General features: G+C 38.5%; 2 protein-coding genes across 2 annotated transcripts in view; one reads left to right on the forward strand and one right to left on the reverse strand.

The window, feature by feature from the left end:
• The window catches only part of ndufaf6 (NADH:ubiquinone oxidoreductase complex assembly factor 6), a 24,696-nt gene extending 14,423 nt beyond the window's left edge, over positions 1 to 10,273 (reverse strand). The window contains exons 1-6 of the mRNA XM_005750816.2: positions 9,990 to 10,273; positions 8,142 to 8,241; positions 7,559 to 7,681; positions 7,273 to 7,329; positions 6,824 to 6,926; positions 5,757 to 5,890 (exon numbers count right to left, since the gene is read on the reverse strand). Coding sequence (XP_005750873.1) covers positions 5,757 to 5,890; positions 6,824 to 6,926; positions 7,273 to 7,329; positions 7,559 to 7,681; positions 8,142 to 8,241; positions 9,990 to 10,180 — 708 coding nt within the window. The 5' untranslated portion in view covers positions 10,181 to 10,273. The remainder of the gene's footprint in view (positions 1 to 5,756; positions 5,891 to 6,823; positions 6,927 to 7,272; positions 7,330 to 7,558; positions 7,682 to 8,141; positions 8,242 to 9,989) is intronic.
• A 319-nt stretch (positions 10,274 to 10,592) lies between these two features.
• The window catches only part of nagpa (N-acetylglucosamine-1-phosphodiester alpha-N-acetylglucosaminidase), a 23,734-nt gene continuing 16,766 nt past the window's right edge, over positions 10,593 to 17,560 (forward strand). Inside the window, exons 1-4 of the mRNA XM_005750817.1 lie at positions 10,593 to 10,801; positions 14,262 to 14,467; positions 14,651 to 14,918; positions 17,077 to 17,216. Of these exons, the coding sequence (XP_005750874.1) occupies positions 10,719 to 10,801; positions 14,262 to 14,467; positions 14,651 to 14,918; positions 17,077 to 17,216 (697 nt within the window). The 5' untranslated portion in view covers positions 10,593 to 10,718. The remainder of the gene's footprint in view (positions 10,802 to 14,261; positions 14,468 to 14,650; positions 14,919 to 17,076; positions 17,217 to 17,560) is intronic.

Consider the following 17,560-nt stretch of genomic DNA (forward strand, 5'->3'; position numbering starts at 1 on the left):
ACTCAAACGTTAGAACAGGCTTTTCCCCGCAGCACGCCGTGTAATAAATACTCACAAAGAAAACAGCGGCCGTTACAACTTATGTCTAAAAATGTATCGTTTCATGCATCGGTTAAAACACTTGACTCCAGCTACATGGCGCGCAGCTGGAAACACTTCCCGCAAGTCGAGCTGCCTGAGATTCACAGAATTTACAGAAAATGTTACATTTTTGTGATTTATATCCTTATCGGACGATAGAATTCTATATCGGGATATGAGATTTTGGTCATATCGCACAGCCCTATATGTTTACATCTCAGACAAGCAGATAGTAGGGACTAAACTGAGACTCTCAGCTCTAGGTCTGCTGGGGGGGGGAGTTGCGAAGGATGAGCTATTGCGGGAAAATAAAGGAAAAAAGTAGAAAAAGGGGGGGTAAAGTGGAAGGCAATAATAAAAGTGACGTTGAATATGAGAAATTATTTCCAGGAAAGATGATGAGGGGTTCCTGACCATCCAATTACCTCTAACCAGACTACCTGCAGTGTCTGCCTATTATCAGTTGTGTAATTTCTACCTTTTTCGCAGTCATTTTCAGAATTCAAGCATCAATGAAACACAAAGTAACACAAATTGTGTACCCACACTGCCCAGCTGTTACACTGTGTGAGTGAGAAAAGTCAGGTGACAAAATCCAGACGAAGCAATTTGGTCCTGTGTTTGGATTTGTTATTTTTGCACTCACAACATAATATTTACGAATGTAATGTCAGAACTTCGACAGAGGCAGACAGATACTGAGCAGAGTGAAGAATGACTGCAAACAACCTACAAAAGCTGTGCCGCAGCTTGTAGTTCAAGTGTTATTTATGGTGCCAAATGGAATAAGAGCACAAAGGTGATGATATCTCCACTGCCAGCATAACTTCAATCAATATTTCATGTGCCTCATTTAACAAAAGGATGGAACAATCCAGACGGTTAAAGCTGTTGCTATTCTGAAAGTCCTTTGTGCCAATTTCAGAAAATGATAGAAGCTTATCATATGCCAGGTTTTTGCTGTATTTTTAAGTTCGATGCACTCACACTCACTATGCTTCAAAAAACGAGAATGTCATTTAATACCATTTTCTTGCTACTTAAGGCTCCAATATAGGAATATCAAGGAGCAACAAAAGGCTCCTGTATAACATCCACAGAACCTCTGCTCTTAAAGACAGCTATGGTCATTAAATGGCCTGCACTCAGTATCCTGTTCATGTTTGCATGTGACCATAGACTGTATATAAAAAGATTGACACACATTGGTTTTGGACTCTATGACTTGAAATGATGCGGCGCTAACGTCGCACACTGTTGGTGCTGTTTGAGAGCAGACAACGCACTGAAGCAAGGCACCTGGAACCAAACATAAAATTAACATCCTTTGCAGTTCTGCAGAAGTCCAGGGGCTACTAGAGGCAAAGCAGAGCATTTTTATATATTGGCAAGTAAAAAAAAACCAAAAAAAACCCACTAACGGCACTTTTCACATCTCAGTTTAGCAACTTTTACAGCCCTATATCCTCTTTTAAATTACTTTCCACTCAATCAGTGCAAAACAATCACTCTGAATAATCTGTACTTCATTTAATTAAAACATCCACCACATAAGTAGCATAAAATAGAATAGATGATTACTGCATCCATTCTTTTTTGCTGCCTTTTATAAACATCAGGCTTTCTATGTGTTGTACCAATCACAGTGTTTCCTGCAGTGAGTGATGGTGATTGAAATTCCACAAAGGGCCCTGAACAGCCTCCTGCAACTAAATCTGATTTAAGTTGACAAGTGTATAAAATACAATTAACATTTGTGCATACTATTAAATTTATTTCAATGAAACTAAATACACTGTGACGTCGTGCAACAAGTGAGTGGGTTTACCTTTAAATCCTGCAGATTTTGATGCGCGTCACTCCCTGTCAGACTGTGACAGAACTGAATGGAGCTCACAATGAAATAAACTGCAGGACGTCAGTCAGTGTTAATGAATAAAAGATGAGAGAAAACTCTCACTGTTCAGACTGTACATTCTAGTAATCCTGCATGTAAATAGTTCTGTTGCAGACTCAGGCAATTCAAAGCCTTTTACGGTTCAAGTAACACGCATAGTATTTTCATTTTGTACTTAACGAGGTGCTTTCGCCATCACATAAAGATGACACACATCAAGTTTTTATTTTTAAGGGAGGATTTAACCCAAAGCCCAAAGGTACTGTGACATGCTGACTGGGGATCAAACCACCAACCTCACAATTTATGGACAATCTGAACCACAGCTCCTTAACCAACTGTGGGCTTGTTGTCCCAAATATTAAAAACAGTCCAAATTCTTTCAACCAATAAAATGATCCATGTAGTGCATAAAGTATCGGATAAAGTACCGAGTATTAATCACTCCAGTTGTTTGTGAAAAAAAAAAAAAGGTTTTATGAGATCGAGGTGATTCAGAGGTTAACAGCAAATTAGCTAGCTAGGTGACAGCTACAGATGACATGCCTGCAGTCATGTGAAAAAAATATTTTTTTCAGGAATCTCTGCAGTTGGGTAAAAAAACTTAAGTACACCCACACAGCTTCCAAGGGAGTTAAGAGTGTAAGCTACAGGTGCTGCTAGTCACATGCACTTAACCCTCTCAAGGCAGGCGTTGCAGATTTGCAACAGTTAAACACTAACAACCTGATTTTTTACTCAGAAGTACCCCTGCAGGACGTGGTTGTGTATTAGCAACTAAAACTTAATTTGAGCCTGAGAGGGTAAACTGATAATCAGCAAGTGTGAGCACCTGTGTAAAAGCCAGATGTTTGGGCAGTTTGCCAGATAGGCGCATTCACGTGTGTGTTAACACAATGCCAAGGAGAGGACGCCCCAGCAAATTGACTGCTCAGTGAAAGAAACTGCAAAAAACTCAAGAGCTACATCTCTGCAGGCCTGATGTGATACATCCGCACAAACGCCCCATGCCAACTGTCAAGCACAGTGGTGGAGGTGTGATGATTTGGGTTTACTGCATTGTGCGTTGACTGAACTGCTCTGTATACCAAAGAACTCTACAGTCAGACTGAAATGCTGTAACAGGTCCTCAAAAGAGCTGTGAACAGAAATGTGCAAACCTCAATGAACTGAAATAATGCCGCAAACACATTCCTCAACAATGATTTGAGATGCTGATAAAGTCATACAGAAAATGATACTACCAGTGGTGGCTTTACAAGTTGCTGAATTATGGGGTAATTTCAGTTTTGGTTCCCATTTTCACAAGACTGTGAAGACTGTGACACCACAACTATAACTTTGGAGATGTTAAAGACTAAAACCTAATTACCAATGACATTTGGAGAGTTACTGCAGTTGGCTGACATAACAATGTGCCATCTTGTGGGTAGCTACAGAGTGTTTTTTAGACTAGTACATTAGCACAGTGAAGCTCTAGGATGAAGGTTAAATTTTCCTCCATAAATATACACAAGGATGCTCAGCAGGCAGAGATAAATGCCAGAGCTTGTGAAATTAGCCCATCCATAACACAAAGGATGTCATTAATATGCAGCTGTGTGGTTTGGATTACTTGCTGTGAAAAAGTTTTGATCCCAAGCTTCATGCCGACCCTGCCAAAGAGTCATTGGAGAACAATGTGAGCCCATCAGCTGCAGCATACACTGTCGGTTTCTAACTAATCCAGGTGATTGGACCTGGAAACAGGGTTGTTACCTCATCTAACCTAATAATTTAACAAGCAAATAAATATGAAATATTTTTTAAACTAAAACGCAGCAAAAGAGAGCAGACCTCTTAGATCCAGTGGAACCTATACATGGACAGTCAGAGCTTAAAAACCCTCTTTGGGGAAGAACAGCAGCTATTGTAACAGCAATTTGAACAAATTAGATACAATTACAGCCCATTAGACTTAGTTGAACAGAAACATTATCCCTGTGTTAATCAATAAACCCTGTTTATGTGGCATATTACAACCATGAAATCAAATCAGATTTTTTAAAGCCTGTGTAAGTGCAATGTGTGACTTAACTGCAAAGGTTCACATCAGGCTGTGGTGTGTTGTTCTAACAGTACTATAAATCCAGCTTAACCAGTGAGCTGTGCTGGAAAAGCATTTTCTGTTGCTCTTCAATATAATTTGCTATAACATAAAAGTTTTTGTCCTGTCTTTGTGCTCCATCCTTCCTATCCAGCAAAACCAAAAAAGAAGAGGTTACCAATTAAGTTTGAATATTATATTTTGGTAATTGATTAAATCTTAAGACTCATATATGAACGGAAATTTAATGAAATTCAATCAAGCAAATCTTTGTAAATAGAAACAAGAAAGAAAAGATTTTATGGCAATTCAAAAGATGAATGTTGCATCAAAAAAAATAATCAGATCCCCTTGTGAATGTTTGCAGTGATTTGATTGACTGTTTAAACAACATTAACTCTTCAGTCTACTTACCAGCCCCTTTTCCCTCCTCAACTTGCTCCCCTTGTGCTTTTTTAAACATGAGTGATTGTTCGAGTATCGGGACAATTTATTCCATCGCGCCTGCCTGCTGTGTCCAAGAAATTCAACTCCTGTTTGCTAATTGAGGGAACATTACATTATAACATTTTGTTAGTTCATTAGTGATGTGCAAGTCACCCTGCATGGATAATATGAGCCAAAGTGTGCATGTGTACATGTGCAGGGTATTACAGCACACCACCAGCGCCCTCTTAAGGCAGCAGAGGGCAATGACATGAGGTAGGTTTTGTCACAAGGCTTCGAAGATTTTAAGGGCACCACCTGCATGCTACATTCAATAGCCCAAACGCATCTGCACAGTAAATACAGCCCAGCGCATCCTGGCTCCCTCTGCATCGCCGGACTGTTATTGTTCTGGGTGTGCGACAGATGGCTCAGCGTGTGGATGCAAATTGTTTGAGGTGTCTTTTGTTTTTCTGCTGTGCCTGCAAATATGCAAACTAAGAGGGTTTTGCCATATTGTTGTTGTATAATAATGCCTCACAGTTTTGTTTTCGGTTTATGGTGGACAAAAATTTCAACACTGTTCCAACAAGAACGTCACTGACAACGCGGCAGAGTCGTGCCATGAGTCGGTCAAATGTTTGCTGGCATGTGTGGGATTGCCTTGTGTTACTTTTGTGAGGAAGATTCAGACTCAGCTAAATATGAAGTAGCACTTAAAAGATCCTTCACTGAAAGTACTCTTAGGTTTCTGTTACAAGGCTAGAAATGCTTAAATTACATCCATGCCTTCTGAAAAAGCCTTGCAAAGTTTATATGCAATTCAGGCTTCAAGTTTTCACATCACTCTCGTGTAAACTGGACCATGATTGGCTTCTAAACTGGATGTGATCTTAATAAAAATTCAAAAACATCCTGCTTGCATACACAAAAAAAACCTTTGATTTTCACAGGACTTGACTTAGTTGCCTGAGTAAGGCAACATTAAGGTAAACGCTAGGGTATGACTCTTGAGAAATGAATTTAACACAATAAATAAGAAATAAATAACAAAGGCACATTAATCTGCTGATGATGATACCAAAAAAATCATCTGGCTCAAGTCCTGAATTTGTTGATTTCCTGGGTTTGATTTGGGTCAACAAAACCACAGTTTATCAGACGTGTCACCTTCATTAAAGTCTCAACAGCTGCAGCTCAAACCTCACCCAAGTTTTGGTAAGATCGCTCCCTTGGGCCTGAAATCAAAGAAAAAGTTCAACTTACCAACATGCAGATGTCCATGGGCAGGTAGACTTTCCGTCGGCTGCTGTGATAAGGAGTCGCTCTCAGACATGTTATGATTCCCTGAGCTTTACCGATGTGACTCGCTGCGTGGTCCGCTTGGACATTTTTGACACCTGCAAAGAAAGACAGCCACACAGTTTGGCATCACCTACTATAATTCATTTTCACAGGTAAATCACACTCCTCACTTGAGGCAAAAAACAGGTTTTTGTTCTGGAAATAAAATGCTGTGTGGATCAAAACCATTAATTTTTTTTCGTAACACCAAAGTACACCAATTAAAGCATCTAAAACAGACTTTACTCATTTTGAGGGGCCCAATCCTAACTACAGTCCTTCCATTTTAAATGTCTCCAAATCATAATCCAATATGACACATATAAATTTACTTCAGTGTTGATTAAATATGTATTTGGCACATTAGAGTAATAGCCACAGCCTTCTTCTAGCCTCCTGGCATATTTACTCACAATGTGACACAATTAGAGGGAGGGGCCTGCTGGTATTACAGAATGATGAATCCACCAGCACAAAACACCAGAAACAATATTTAGCAGGATACTGAATGCAGAAAGAAGACAAAATGAACAACAGACCATTTATTTTGACCTATATTTAAGTTTTTAAATGGCTTAAATGGTAAAAAGCAGAATTTGTGCTGGCTAAAATGAAACTTGGGAATTTGCTAAGAGGGTTAGACGAGCTGGCTTAGACCGGCACAGCTGTCAGAGAAGAAACAATCACTGACCAGATAATTTTTCCCTTTTCACACTCTGTTAACTTTCACTCTCATATCCAGTGAAATGCTGCTGTGCAGAATCCGGCTGTGATTAAAGAAACCTGCAGCCACACGGGCACACTGAAGTGACAACACACAGCAGAGCTGAAAAAAAGAAACTACTGGATTTTGACTGGATTTGTTTCAGCAAACAATGACCCATAAAATATGGATGGATCTGCCCAGATAAAGGTCTTTAGGAGGGACTCGGGACACCCCTCAATTTATAATTACTGTTTGTCTTTTAGCTATCAACACAGTTTCTTACCTAAACACTCCAGCAGGAGGTAAATCAAGGATGACTGTGTGTTCTCTGAATACGCCTCCAGCTCCTGAAGGTTCCTGTAGGCTCTGTCATCCAAGTCCTTTTCCTGGTAAAACAAAGTTTTAATAACAGAAATGTCACTTTTCCCATTTTTAATTACGCTAAACAGCAGCTGGCAAGTTTAGTTTTTATTTCCATTAAAATAAGCCATTATTTAACCTCTAAGGGCACAGGATGCAGCCATCTGACAGGTCTTGTAGATAACCCACAAAGCGAAAATAATAAATGAAAATTGAAAAAAAAGCAAAATATACACATGCAAAGACAAGTTTATATTGTCACATTTAAGCAGTTATTCGTGTTCAGTTTCACTCATCAGCAACTTCATTTATTATATCACAATTTAAACTTGCAGCAATTTGAATTTAATGATCATCTTAATTTTGTCTTACTCTCTCTGTTATGATCCTCAGCAGCCATCTCTTTGTCAGTTTGTGTGTCCTCACTGCCTGAAAAACACCACACAGACTGTTAATTAGCTAAGGTGCAACACTGATTCAGATTGGTGCCCCTCAGTAATTGAAGCCGAGGGACAGAAACACAGAAATCCGACACACTGCATGGCACGTTTAAAACTGAAATAAGACATCCAACATCCTGACAGTGTTTCCCCTATATATTGCTAACATGAAGAAAAAACATCTTAAAATACCCTGTATTCTGTTGGCTAATATTTACCCTCCACAGCTCAGTGCTAACTGGTTGGTTCGGAGGCTCATCTCTGTAGATTTCTTCTATAGCCGTCTTCCAAAACTGCATTCGCATCAAACCAATGGTCTTTTGGGAAACAGAGTCCTTCACCTTGTAGAGAAAAAAATGAGCAAAACAATTGGTTGACGAGCCAGTTTGAGAAGGACCTGAAATTAGCCACTGTAAGGCAAGGCAAGTTTATTTGTATAGCACAATTCAACAACAAGGTGATTCAAAGTGCTTTACAGAGACATTAGAAACAAAAACAAATAAAAAGCATGATTTAAAATTGATTAAAACAAGCAAGCAAACAAAAAACAAACAAACAAAACAGTATATAAAATTTGGATTTGGTGCTTTATTTAAATGCAGCTGAGAATAAGTAAGTACTGTAAGGATTTCATTAAATTCCTTTCTTTTTTAATTTTAATTAAGAGGAAAGTCAGGATAGAGGATAGTCAGGAATAGTGGCGGTATAACAGTAGTAGCAGCGGCAGTGACGCAAGTAGTAGAAAAACAGCAGTATTATCAGTAATCATTCTGCATTCAGCCTGATTGTACCAATACCTGCCTGTGCCAGCTCCACATTGAAGGCCCTCAGAGCCAGAGAAGAGCGCCGTGCCTTCTCTGGGAGGAGGAGAGAGGACAGGAAACCATCATAGTCTCTGGACCTGAGGAGGAGAGAGAGAACGAGCTGATAGGGGTGCCGGGAAGCAGATGAGATTTCATGTTTTATCCAAAAACATTTTCATACCCATATAACAAAATAGTCCCATTAACTTGCTACTTCTGTATAGCCTTTGACAACACTGTAATTTTGCATAAGTTGGACAAGATAACTTCAAAAGCCACATTTTAAAACACTTTAAAAATAATAATAAATAAATAGGAGATTAAACAAACCAATTCTCTTAAATATGTTCAAACAAAAATAAGTTCACATCAAACACGACCGAAAGAGCTTGTTACCTCCAGTGAGTTTCTGACAGTTTTACTAAAAACTAAACAAAAGTACCTGCAAATAGGGATCCCAGGGAACAGTTCGGGATCCCAAAATATTAGGAAGTCTTAGTTGTTAGGGATTCTTTTAAGAAAAAAAATTCAAGTGACCCACCCATATTCCTACAAAATAATAGTATTTTGAAACGATTGTTTTTCTAAAACATTTGATCTGTAAGTTCTCATATAAGAGCTCAAGCAACCAATGTTAATGGGTGGAGAAAATAAGGGCACAATATGTCTTTTTTTCTAGCACCATTTAGAAATTAGAATATTAGAGATCAGCTTTATAACACAGAAAAGAAAGTCAGCGCTGCAGATTTTGTTTAATCTTAGTGACGGACAATAACAATGATCATATACATACAACAAGGGGAGGTATGTGATCCTCGTGGCTTTTTTACAGCTGTTGTTTCCATTTTAGTTCATTTTCTGAAGATGTCATGATTTAAATTATGATCATATCAGTTCATAACAAGAATAGAACTGGTAGTTTCTCATTGCAAGCTTAAAAGGGCTTTGTTTTTACAGGCCTCATTGAACTGACCAGCAATGAGAACCAGAAAGTCCAAGGAATCCAGTGCAGATCTAAGGAGAAGTGTAGATTTACACAGGTTGGGGAGGTCTCGTGGAGCCATTTCTAAACAACTGCAGATTCCAAGATCATTGGCTTAAAAAATGTATGAAAGTACAAGTTATTCGGATTTGTCACCACTTGGCAAAGGTCTGGAAGAAGACCTAAACCAGGGGTCCCCAATCCCAGTCCGCGAGGGCCGGTGTCCCTGCAGGTTTTAGATATCACCCTGGGTCAACAAACCTGAATCACATGATTAGTTCATTACCAGGCCTCTGGAGAACTTCAAGACATGTTGAGAAGGTAATTTATCCATTTAAATCAGCTGTGATGGATTTAAACTGGGATTGGGGACCCCTGACCTAAACTGTCGCCCTCATATGAAAGGAAATTGCTTAACGATGTTCAAGAAACCCACTAAACACCAAGGCCCAACCCTGCCATCAGAATCAGAGAGACTTTATTTATCCCCAAGGGGCAATTAACATACAACAGAGCAGAGCGTTGAAGATAAGGGCAGGGCATAAACAGGCAATAAGAGTGAGATAATATGAATGAACTATAAACTGCTGGCGCATTAAAGAAATAATTAAAATGACATACAATTTATATTCATTTGAATAATTGGTGTATGTAAACTGTAGGTGTGCGATATTTGAAAGAAGTCTTGCATAGAGATGTGTCCCCACAAAACTTAAAAACTTTAGATTGCTTCTATTTATTTATTTTTTTCAATAACAGGACGAAGTTTCTTGCTATAAGTGACCGGATTATATCTGCTTTCTATAAACACAGATTAGCTAATTAACCACTAACCCAGTTTGTGTTGCTAGCAGTCAGACCCACCTAACCAGATCCAGGCAGTACTTTTGAGTGTGTTGTGAGTCTCCCGTCGTGCTGGTTGATGCCCTCACACTCTGTATTTCGGCTGCTCGCTGGATACAAACACTATAAGGTGATATTTTCCTCTGAAGACCATAAACCAGCCGGGCTTTGCTGCATAATAATCCATGTTTCACACTAACACCAGCCGCCATGTTCCCCTTTAGCGTGCACCCCGACCTTGTGTTACATCAAAATAGTTCACCGACCACCTTGAACCAGCAGATTTATTTATTTATCAATAAAATAGCCAGCGCCCGTGTTGTTAATTAATTTCCATTAAATATTTGAAATATAAAATATAAAAAATACATCTGATTTGTTAAATAGGTATAAAAGTCCTAATTCAATTGAACTGATTGTAGTTACCGGTGTTCCGGTAACACCACCGGATATGGCATGACTCTGCTGCCAAAATAAGAGCCGGTATCCTATACTCACATTTACCACAAATAGTTGATGATTAAAATAAGGGGAGATTCTGTTTGTTTTTGAATGATTTACGAACATATTGCAAAACAGACGTGAAATAACTTTCATATCTATTCTTCTGACAACGATGTGCCACATAGCAACCATTATTTTGAAATTTAGCAGGAAAAGGAGTTTGCCGTGTGTTTTCTGCTGGCTTTGATAAGGATGTGGGATCCACAGGAGGAGACAGGAGTTTGACAGGCTAATTTTCCTCTTCATATGGCAACAGAGTCGGTGAAATGTACGTGTGTCTGGCTGCTGTTGTGGCTCTGTGTCCGGCTGTCCCAGACCACAAATACCCGGTAAGGCGCTACTTCCTGGTTGAGCTAACTGTTATATATAGTCAACTGCTAACTAACTGTTGTTAGCCAAGAATAAAGATTAAAAAAAACGTGTCTTCTTCATTTTCTTTTTCTGGTAAAATAAAAAATCACTTGAGGTAGGTGGCTGACGATATTTCGGGATGAAGTTGACTTAATGTGCAGTGTTTAATTACCTACACGTCAGCATACAAACTTAGGTAAAGTCACTTGCCAGCTGTTGGGTAACAGTGTCCAATGTTTAAAGTCTTATCAGAAGAGTCCAGAGTTCACTATTCACTCTTGCGGTTATTCACTAGTAACCGCAAATACAGTACGTAATTTAATGTGCTTATTTAAATACATCTAATAATAAATAATAACAGCATTAACAAACACGTGTAAGTCATTTGTGGTTGGCTCGATTGAATGTCTTCTCACTAACTAACAGTGTTCTTTACACTTAACTTTTCCCGTGTTTCTGTAATTGCAACTGTACATAATATTTATTTAACCCAAACTTTTGGTCACAAGACGAGCCGTCACGTTTTTGGTTTCATTTAACACGGAAGTTGACGGTTGGAGAAAATGTTGACGCAGTTGGATTTATTGGCCGCAAGACGGCGCTGATGTATTATAAACTTGAAACTTAAATTGGATCAGTTTTGATATTTGACAGTAGCAAGTAAAGCCTAAATGTCATTCTTTTAGCCAGAAACGTTATGACTTCTCCTAAAATTAACCAAAATACACAAAAATTACAATTTAAGGTTTTGTGCTATTGTACAGGTGCTACAAATGTTTGTACACAGAGGCTCACCACTCTTTGAATAAATGTGGGTCAGTTTGACCCATATCTATTCAGATGGTTTTTAGATTCACCAATCATGTATGTGTATTTTTTTTTTTTTATGGGACAGCAGTTACAGAGGTTGAGGGGAAAAACTTGACAGGCTCTGAGCTTTCTCTTGGTAGCCTAGCTTCTTTCCACTGTCTAAATGCATGTGTGTCTGAATAAGTAGGAATTCTGTACTGACAGGCACATGAAGTGTATGTATTAAAGTGTTATATAAATGTATAGTTAAAAGTGTGACTTCTTGTTAGAAGATCTTTGAGGTCAGTTAGACTACAAAAGTACAATATAAATTCAAGTACATTACGAGTCCGTCAGCGCTGACAGGTGCAAAGCACAAGAACTCACAATTTAAGAAAATATACAAACAAAATATAAGCCAGTATTCTACACCTAATGAGATGAAACTAACTCAGAACAGCTGAGATTAAACACTCTCTGAAATGGAACCTCCTTTGCTTTGAATGCACATACTGATTTGCAATAAGAAAGTTGTATATTCTATATGTTAATATTGATAATTAAGAGGTAAAGGATTGTGTTTAGTGGTTGCAGTGGTTATATATTGGTTATACAATAAATCCTAGTAGTTCTAAACATTCCTAGCACAGCTCAACTGGTATTATGAATACACTAGTATTATGAATACACTATTATTATTAAAGATATCTGCAAGAAATAGTTAAATAATATTATTAGAGTTTCAGTTAAATACAGCAAAGGAACAGCACTAGTGGAGGTTACAAATTATTTTCCTATGCTTCGGGCAGTGGACTCTGTTTGCCCTGTTAGACTTAACTGCAGCATCCACTGACCGCAATGTTTTACTACAGAGATTAGAACATACTGCTGTTATTAAAAAGAAACTGCACTGGAATGGTTTGAAACATATCTATGTGCAGTACTATCCATACATGCTTGTAATACTGCATACATAATCTTTGCTATGCAGTTGATACCCAGCTATATTTATCTGTGAAGCCAGATAACACATTTAAGCTACAGGCATGTCTTAAATACATAAACATCTGGATGTCCTGTAATTTTCTTTTCCTAAATTCAAAGAGAACTGATGTAATTAACCAGATACTCACCTAGCAACACTGTGAGAAATCTTATTGCCAGGATATCTCCTTCAGTGCTCACATTAAACAAATGTGTAGGTCTTCCTTTTTCATGTAAGCAATATCTCTAAAATTAGAGACATCCTGCCTCAGTGTTAAGCTGAAAACTAGTTAATAGATTCTAGGTTGGACTAGCTTTTTTTCCTCTTCTCTTCCCCAAGTGGTCGTGGGGTTTTTCCTTTCCACGATCTCAAAGTGTTTGGTGATAGGTGGTCGCTTGAATGTTAGGGTTTTCTCCTAAATACTGCAGGACCTTTACCTTATAGTATAAAACAACTTGATGTTATTGTGCATTGACACTATAAAACACACCTTAATGAAAAAACTAGTGGTAGATGTTAGGAGGTCCAAACAGGTGGTTTGAGAAAGAACATTTATGGCCCTTTTAGTGGAAAAAATACTGGCTACAGCAAAAGTTCTCAGTAGGGAGGGTTCATTTCAGCCAGGTTGCTTCACATACAAACTCAAATGGTGGAAAAACTGCCAGCTGGCCAGTGACATCGTTTTTATTGGCTCTGGGCCATCAGGCTATTGGTTTCATTGAAACCTGAATAAAAAAAATATAGTAAAAAGAACCAAAATATTCTTACTGGGCAGTGGGCATACATACAAGTTATTTGTTTTGTGTATATATACTTCAGAATATAAGAATTCTAAGAAACCAAATTAAGGAGTAAGAGTTTAACATTCAAATAATAATGGGATCTTTGAAGATTTAGGAAAAAAACAGGCTGCGCATGGACTATTTTTGCATGACCCTGAGCAGAAACCACAACTCAGCACTTTTGAAAACACATTCCTTCATGTGATGAAACTGTGATTTGACCAGCTAAGGCTGTGATGAAATTTTCTCCATTAAAATATGTTCTCACATGATTTATTTGTTTAAAGATTAACACGCAAATGCGTTTTTATTTCCACAGCGTCCCTAAGGGGAAGGGGTTTTTGTAGCTCTTATTTTTGGAGATGTGGGAATGTTTTTCTTCCTCACAGAGAGCCAATGGGACACACTGAGCTACTAAAGGGTTTATTGACATTACATGTTGGTGCAGTGGATATCAGGATTTGTTATTTTTGTTGCTGTTATTTTTCTAGCGAAACTGCAGCATCTAATATTAGTCGAGGTGTCTGTTTTTAACACATATTTGTTGGCTACTAACTAATGATTACTAATAATTTCAATAATTTGTTTTATTTTTATTATTATTGTTTTGGTTATAAAAGCATGGAGTCCCTTGTAATCTCAAAGAACCCATAGTAATATTCAGTTTGCTGGCATTGATCAAAAAACTGTCCAGAATAATATGGTATGTGATAGGTTGGCAGTATATGACAAAGCAAAGCACCAGAGCTTTGTTGTGAGAAGCTGGAACTAGAAAATGTTTGGCATTTCTGCACAAAAACGTACACAAACGTACACAGGTGGCACTTTCTAATTGACTTTTGTCACTTTCAATTAAGACCAACAACTCTTCTCTCGTTGCAGAGAGTCTATGGACGATGACATCCTGCTGCCCTACACACAAGGCCACGGCCCCTCCCACTCTCATCGCTATGTCAGGGATTGTCAGCCCATCATTCATGGCAACACCACCTATGAGAGCTGGGCCTCCAGTAACCGCAGCGGGCAGCCGGTTGCTGAGACCAAGTTGTTTGTGTCAAATATTCCGGGGAGCTCCAGAATTGTTTATGGTTAGTGATGACATCATAAGTTAAAGGAACAAAAAATAATATCAATCTCTGGTGTTTGATCAATTGATCCCTCTTTTTACTTCTGTACTCGCCCACCTTCATCTCAAAGTGTTGGCAAGAATCCTTTATTATATATCACTGAAGATTCAATTTCACCTCATCCTGCTGCGGCTTTCTTACCAGGACACATGACAGTGGTCAACGACCCCCTGAGGACGGTGTCCGTGTTGGAGCCAGGGGGGCCAGGCGGCTGCGAAATGAGAGTGAGGGCAACAGTACGAGAGACGGCTGAAGCGGCTGAGTGCCTGTATGCGCAAAATGCTGGTTTCTTCAATACAGTAACAAGGGAGTGTCTGGGAAACGTGGTGAGCAACAGCAGGGTGGTGCGGGACAGTGGAGGACTGCAAAATGCCCAGTTTGGAATCAGAAAAGACGGCAGCCTAGTGTTTGGGTAAGAAATGCGGCTTGAAAATGTAAAACAGAGAAATCCGTTTCAGTGATTGTTGATTCACCATTAGATCATAGCCCCAAAGACAAAGGATGAGTTCATCCAAATACTCAAAGATATCTGCATGAACAGACATGATCCAAGGTGAGGTAATGTTTTATATGCAGTTTTAAACACCCTTTAAACAGCATATTACACACAGTATGCAAGGAGGCAAAAAAAGTCAAACCTTTTAAGAAGTGTGATCATACATATCAGTATGTTTTTATTTTCCAGACAGCACGTTTTCTCCTCTCAAGTGTGTCTCAAGTACCATTTCTGTCAGGCATCTGTGCTTTATATGGCTGACTGTTGGATATTTTCCTAAAAAGATAAAAACCCTAAAACAAAGGAAAAAGAAAAGATGCAGAATTAAAGTAACAAAAATGTTCGTGTCAATCCAATTTTATATATAGCACCAAATAACAGCAACAGTCACCTCATGGTACTGTATATTTAAAGGCATAGACACTAAAATAATATGGAGAAAACCCCAACAATCAAACATCCTGGTATGAGCAAGCACTTGGGAACAGTGGGAATGAAGAACTCCCTTTTAACTGGAAGAAATGTCTGGCAGAACCAGGCTCAGGGAGGGGCAGCCATCTGCTGCAACCAGTTAGGGGGGGGAAGGGAGGGAGACAGGACAGAAGACACGCTGTGAAGTTACCAATAATTGTAGAATTACTGCTAGATTGAGCTCTCAGATTACAATATTCAACGTACAAGCCAGCATTTATTTTTACAAGGTACAGCCCACTTTCACAGTTTGTATCATCAGTGTTTTCAAACAGCCAGAAACCACACCGTGAATAAAAACAAACCTCTTTCCATTCCCTCTTTGTTCTTAACTGTACCTGACATCATGGCACTAAAATATCTTCTCACCTCTGCCTCTGATACTGGCCTCTTTTCAGGTTTTGTCCCAAGTAATGCACATTTGCAATACAGTGACTTCCTGTTTGCATAAGCTTATAACCTCTGCTCTTTTTTTTAATGTGAAAAACAAAAGAAGATGAGCTCATGTCTGAATCACTCACTGATCTAACTAGTGTTTATCATTGTAGCATGTTAAATCAGTGGAAATGCATTAAACTATCATCAAATTGTTGTAGAAAAAGAAAACTGCATATCTTTACATTAATGCTTTAAAGAGAATCACATTAAAATTGAACTAGAAGTTAAATGACACTCATATGTGAAGCCACCACATTTTCCTCGATGAACAAAAACAAAACATCTGCTCATCGTCTATCTTTAAACCATGAAGTACTCTATGTAACTTGTTTGTTTGATAACTGAGGTCAGAAATGCACATGATGCAACATGATGTGGTTTGTGTCGTCGGTCACACTCCCAGGGAGCGAGTGGACCTTAGTAAAAAAATAACCTGCTCACAGTCCTGCTTGGGCCCTTTGTGCCATCCATGACCTGTCAGTCGAGCTCATAATAAACCTACCTCTGATTTAAAATAGGACGCATTGCTTCGCCCACAAAATGACAGTTTTGGGTCCTAGTTTGAAGTGACTGTTGGGCTGTTTACTCCTCCAGATGGAGCCGAGCTCAGTTTTTCTTTGTAGACACAGTGTCCAAAAGTTCAGTAGCTTTGGTCTACTAAACTAAATCAAGTACAGAGTCCAAACAGCTGTTTGCTATGACTAATATGTTGTTAGATAACTGAAGTGTTGATATCTGTGTGTGGGCTGTGTGGTTTTTTTGTTTTTTGTTTTTTATTAAGAGACGCATCAAACAGCTACAGCGAGTACAAATGTGGGAACCACCGTGCTATGCTGTTTTAACATTATCCCTCTAAGTTAACAGAAATGCTGTTAAAGTTGATAAAGCTGCCTGAACCTAAAGTGGTAAAAAAGAGGATTTGTTAGTAGTCGTAACACAAAAGTAAAAAAATATTCTTTGTTTTCTCTGGGGTGCATAAAAAACTGTGCAAATTGATGTCAGACATTTCAGCCTGGACTAAAGTAGAGGATTACCTACCAGCATTATTTATCACCACAAATATCAAATATAGAAACATGAAATTATAATATGTACTACAGTAGTATTATATTTATTTTATTATTTATATATTTTTTGAATTCCTTTCTCCCCTCTTGCCGTTCAGGTATCTATCTCAGGATGACGTTTTGGATCAGTCCAATCCATTTGTCCAATTAGTCAGCGGGGTGGTGTGGTTACTGAGAAACGGCGAGATTTACATCAATGAGAGCATTGAGTCCGAGTGCAACAAGACACAGGAAACAGGTAATGATGCAAATCCACATCCAGCTGGATTCATTTCTTTGACCACATGTATGTATAAAGGTTTTGAATCGTAAGATTTTAGGATTTGAGAAATAGAGATATTTATAAATCTTGTCACGGTATACTGATATTGATGGTGACTGAAGTTAAGCAAATAAAAGTAAAGGTTGATTCTGACTGGTAGAATTTTTTTAAATCTTATATGGATATTGCGATATTATCTGTAAAGTCTCATTCCACGATACTTGCATAGTGAAAATTTGATATTAGGACCAGTATTAACCCAGATTTTTGGTTACGTTAAACTGTTACATAAAAGGATCCAGCCTGTCAGTAACCAACAC

Source organism: Pundamilia nyererei, unplaced genomic scaffold (assembly GCF_000239375.1).
Source record: "Pundamilia nyererei isolate P.nyererei 1_Seehausen unplaced genomic scaffold, PunNye1.0 scaffold00289, whole genome shotgun sequence".
In the NCBI taxonomy this organism is placed as follows: Eukaryota; Metazoa; Chordata; class Actinopteri; order Cichliformes; family Cichlidae; genus Pundamilia; species Pundamilia nyererei.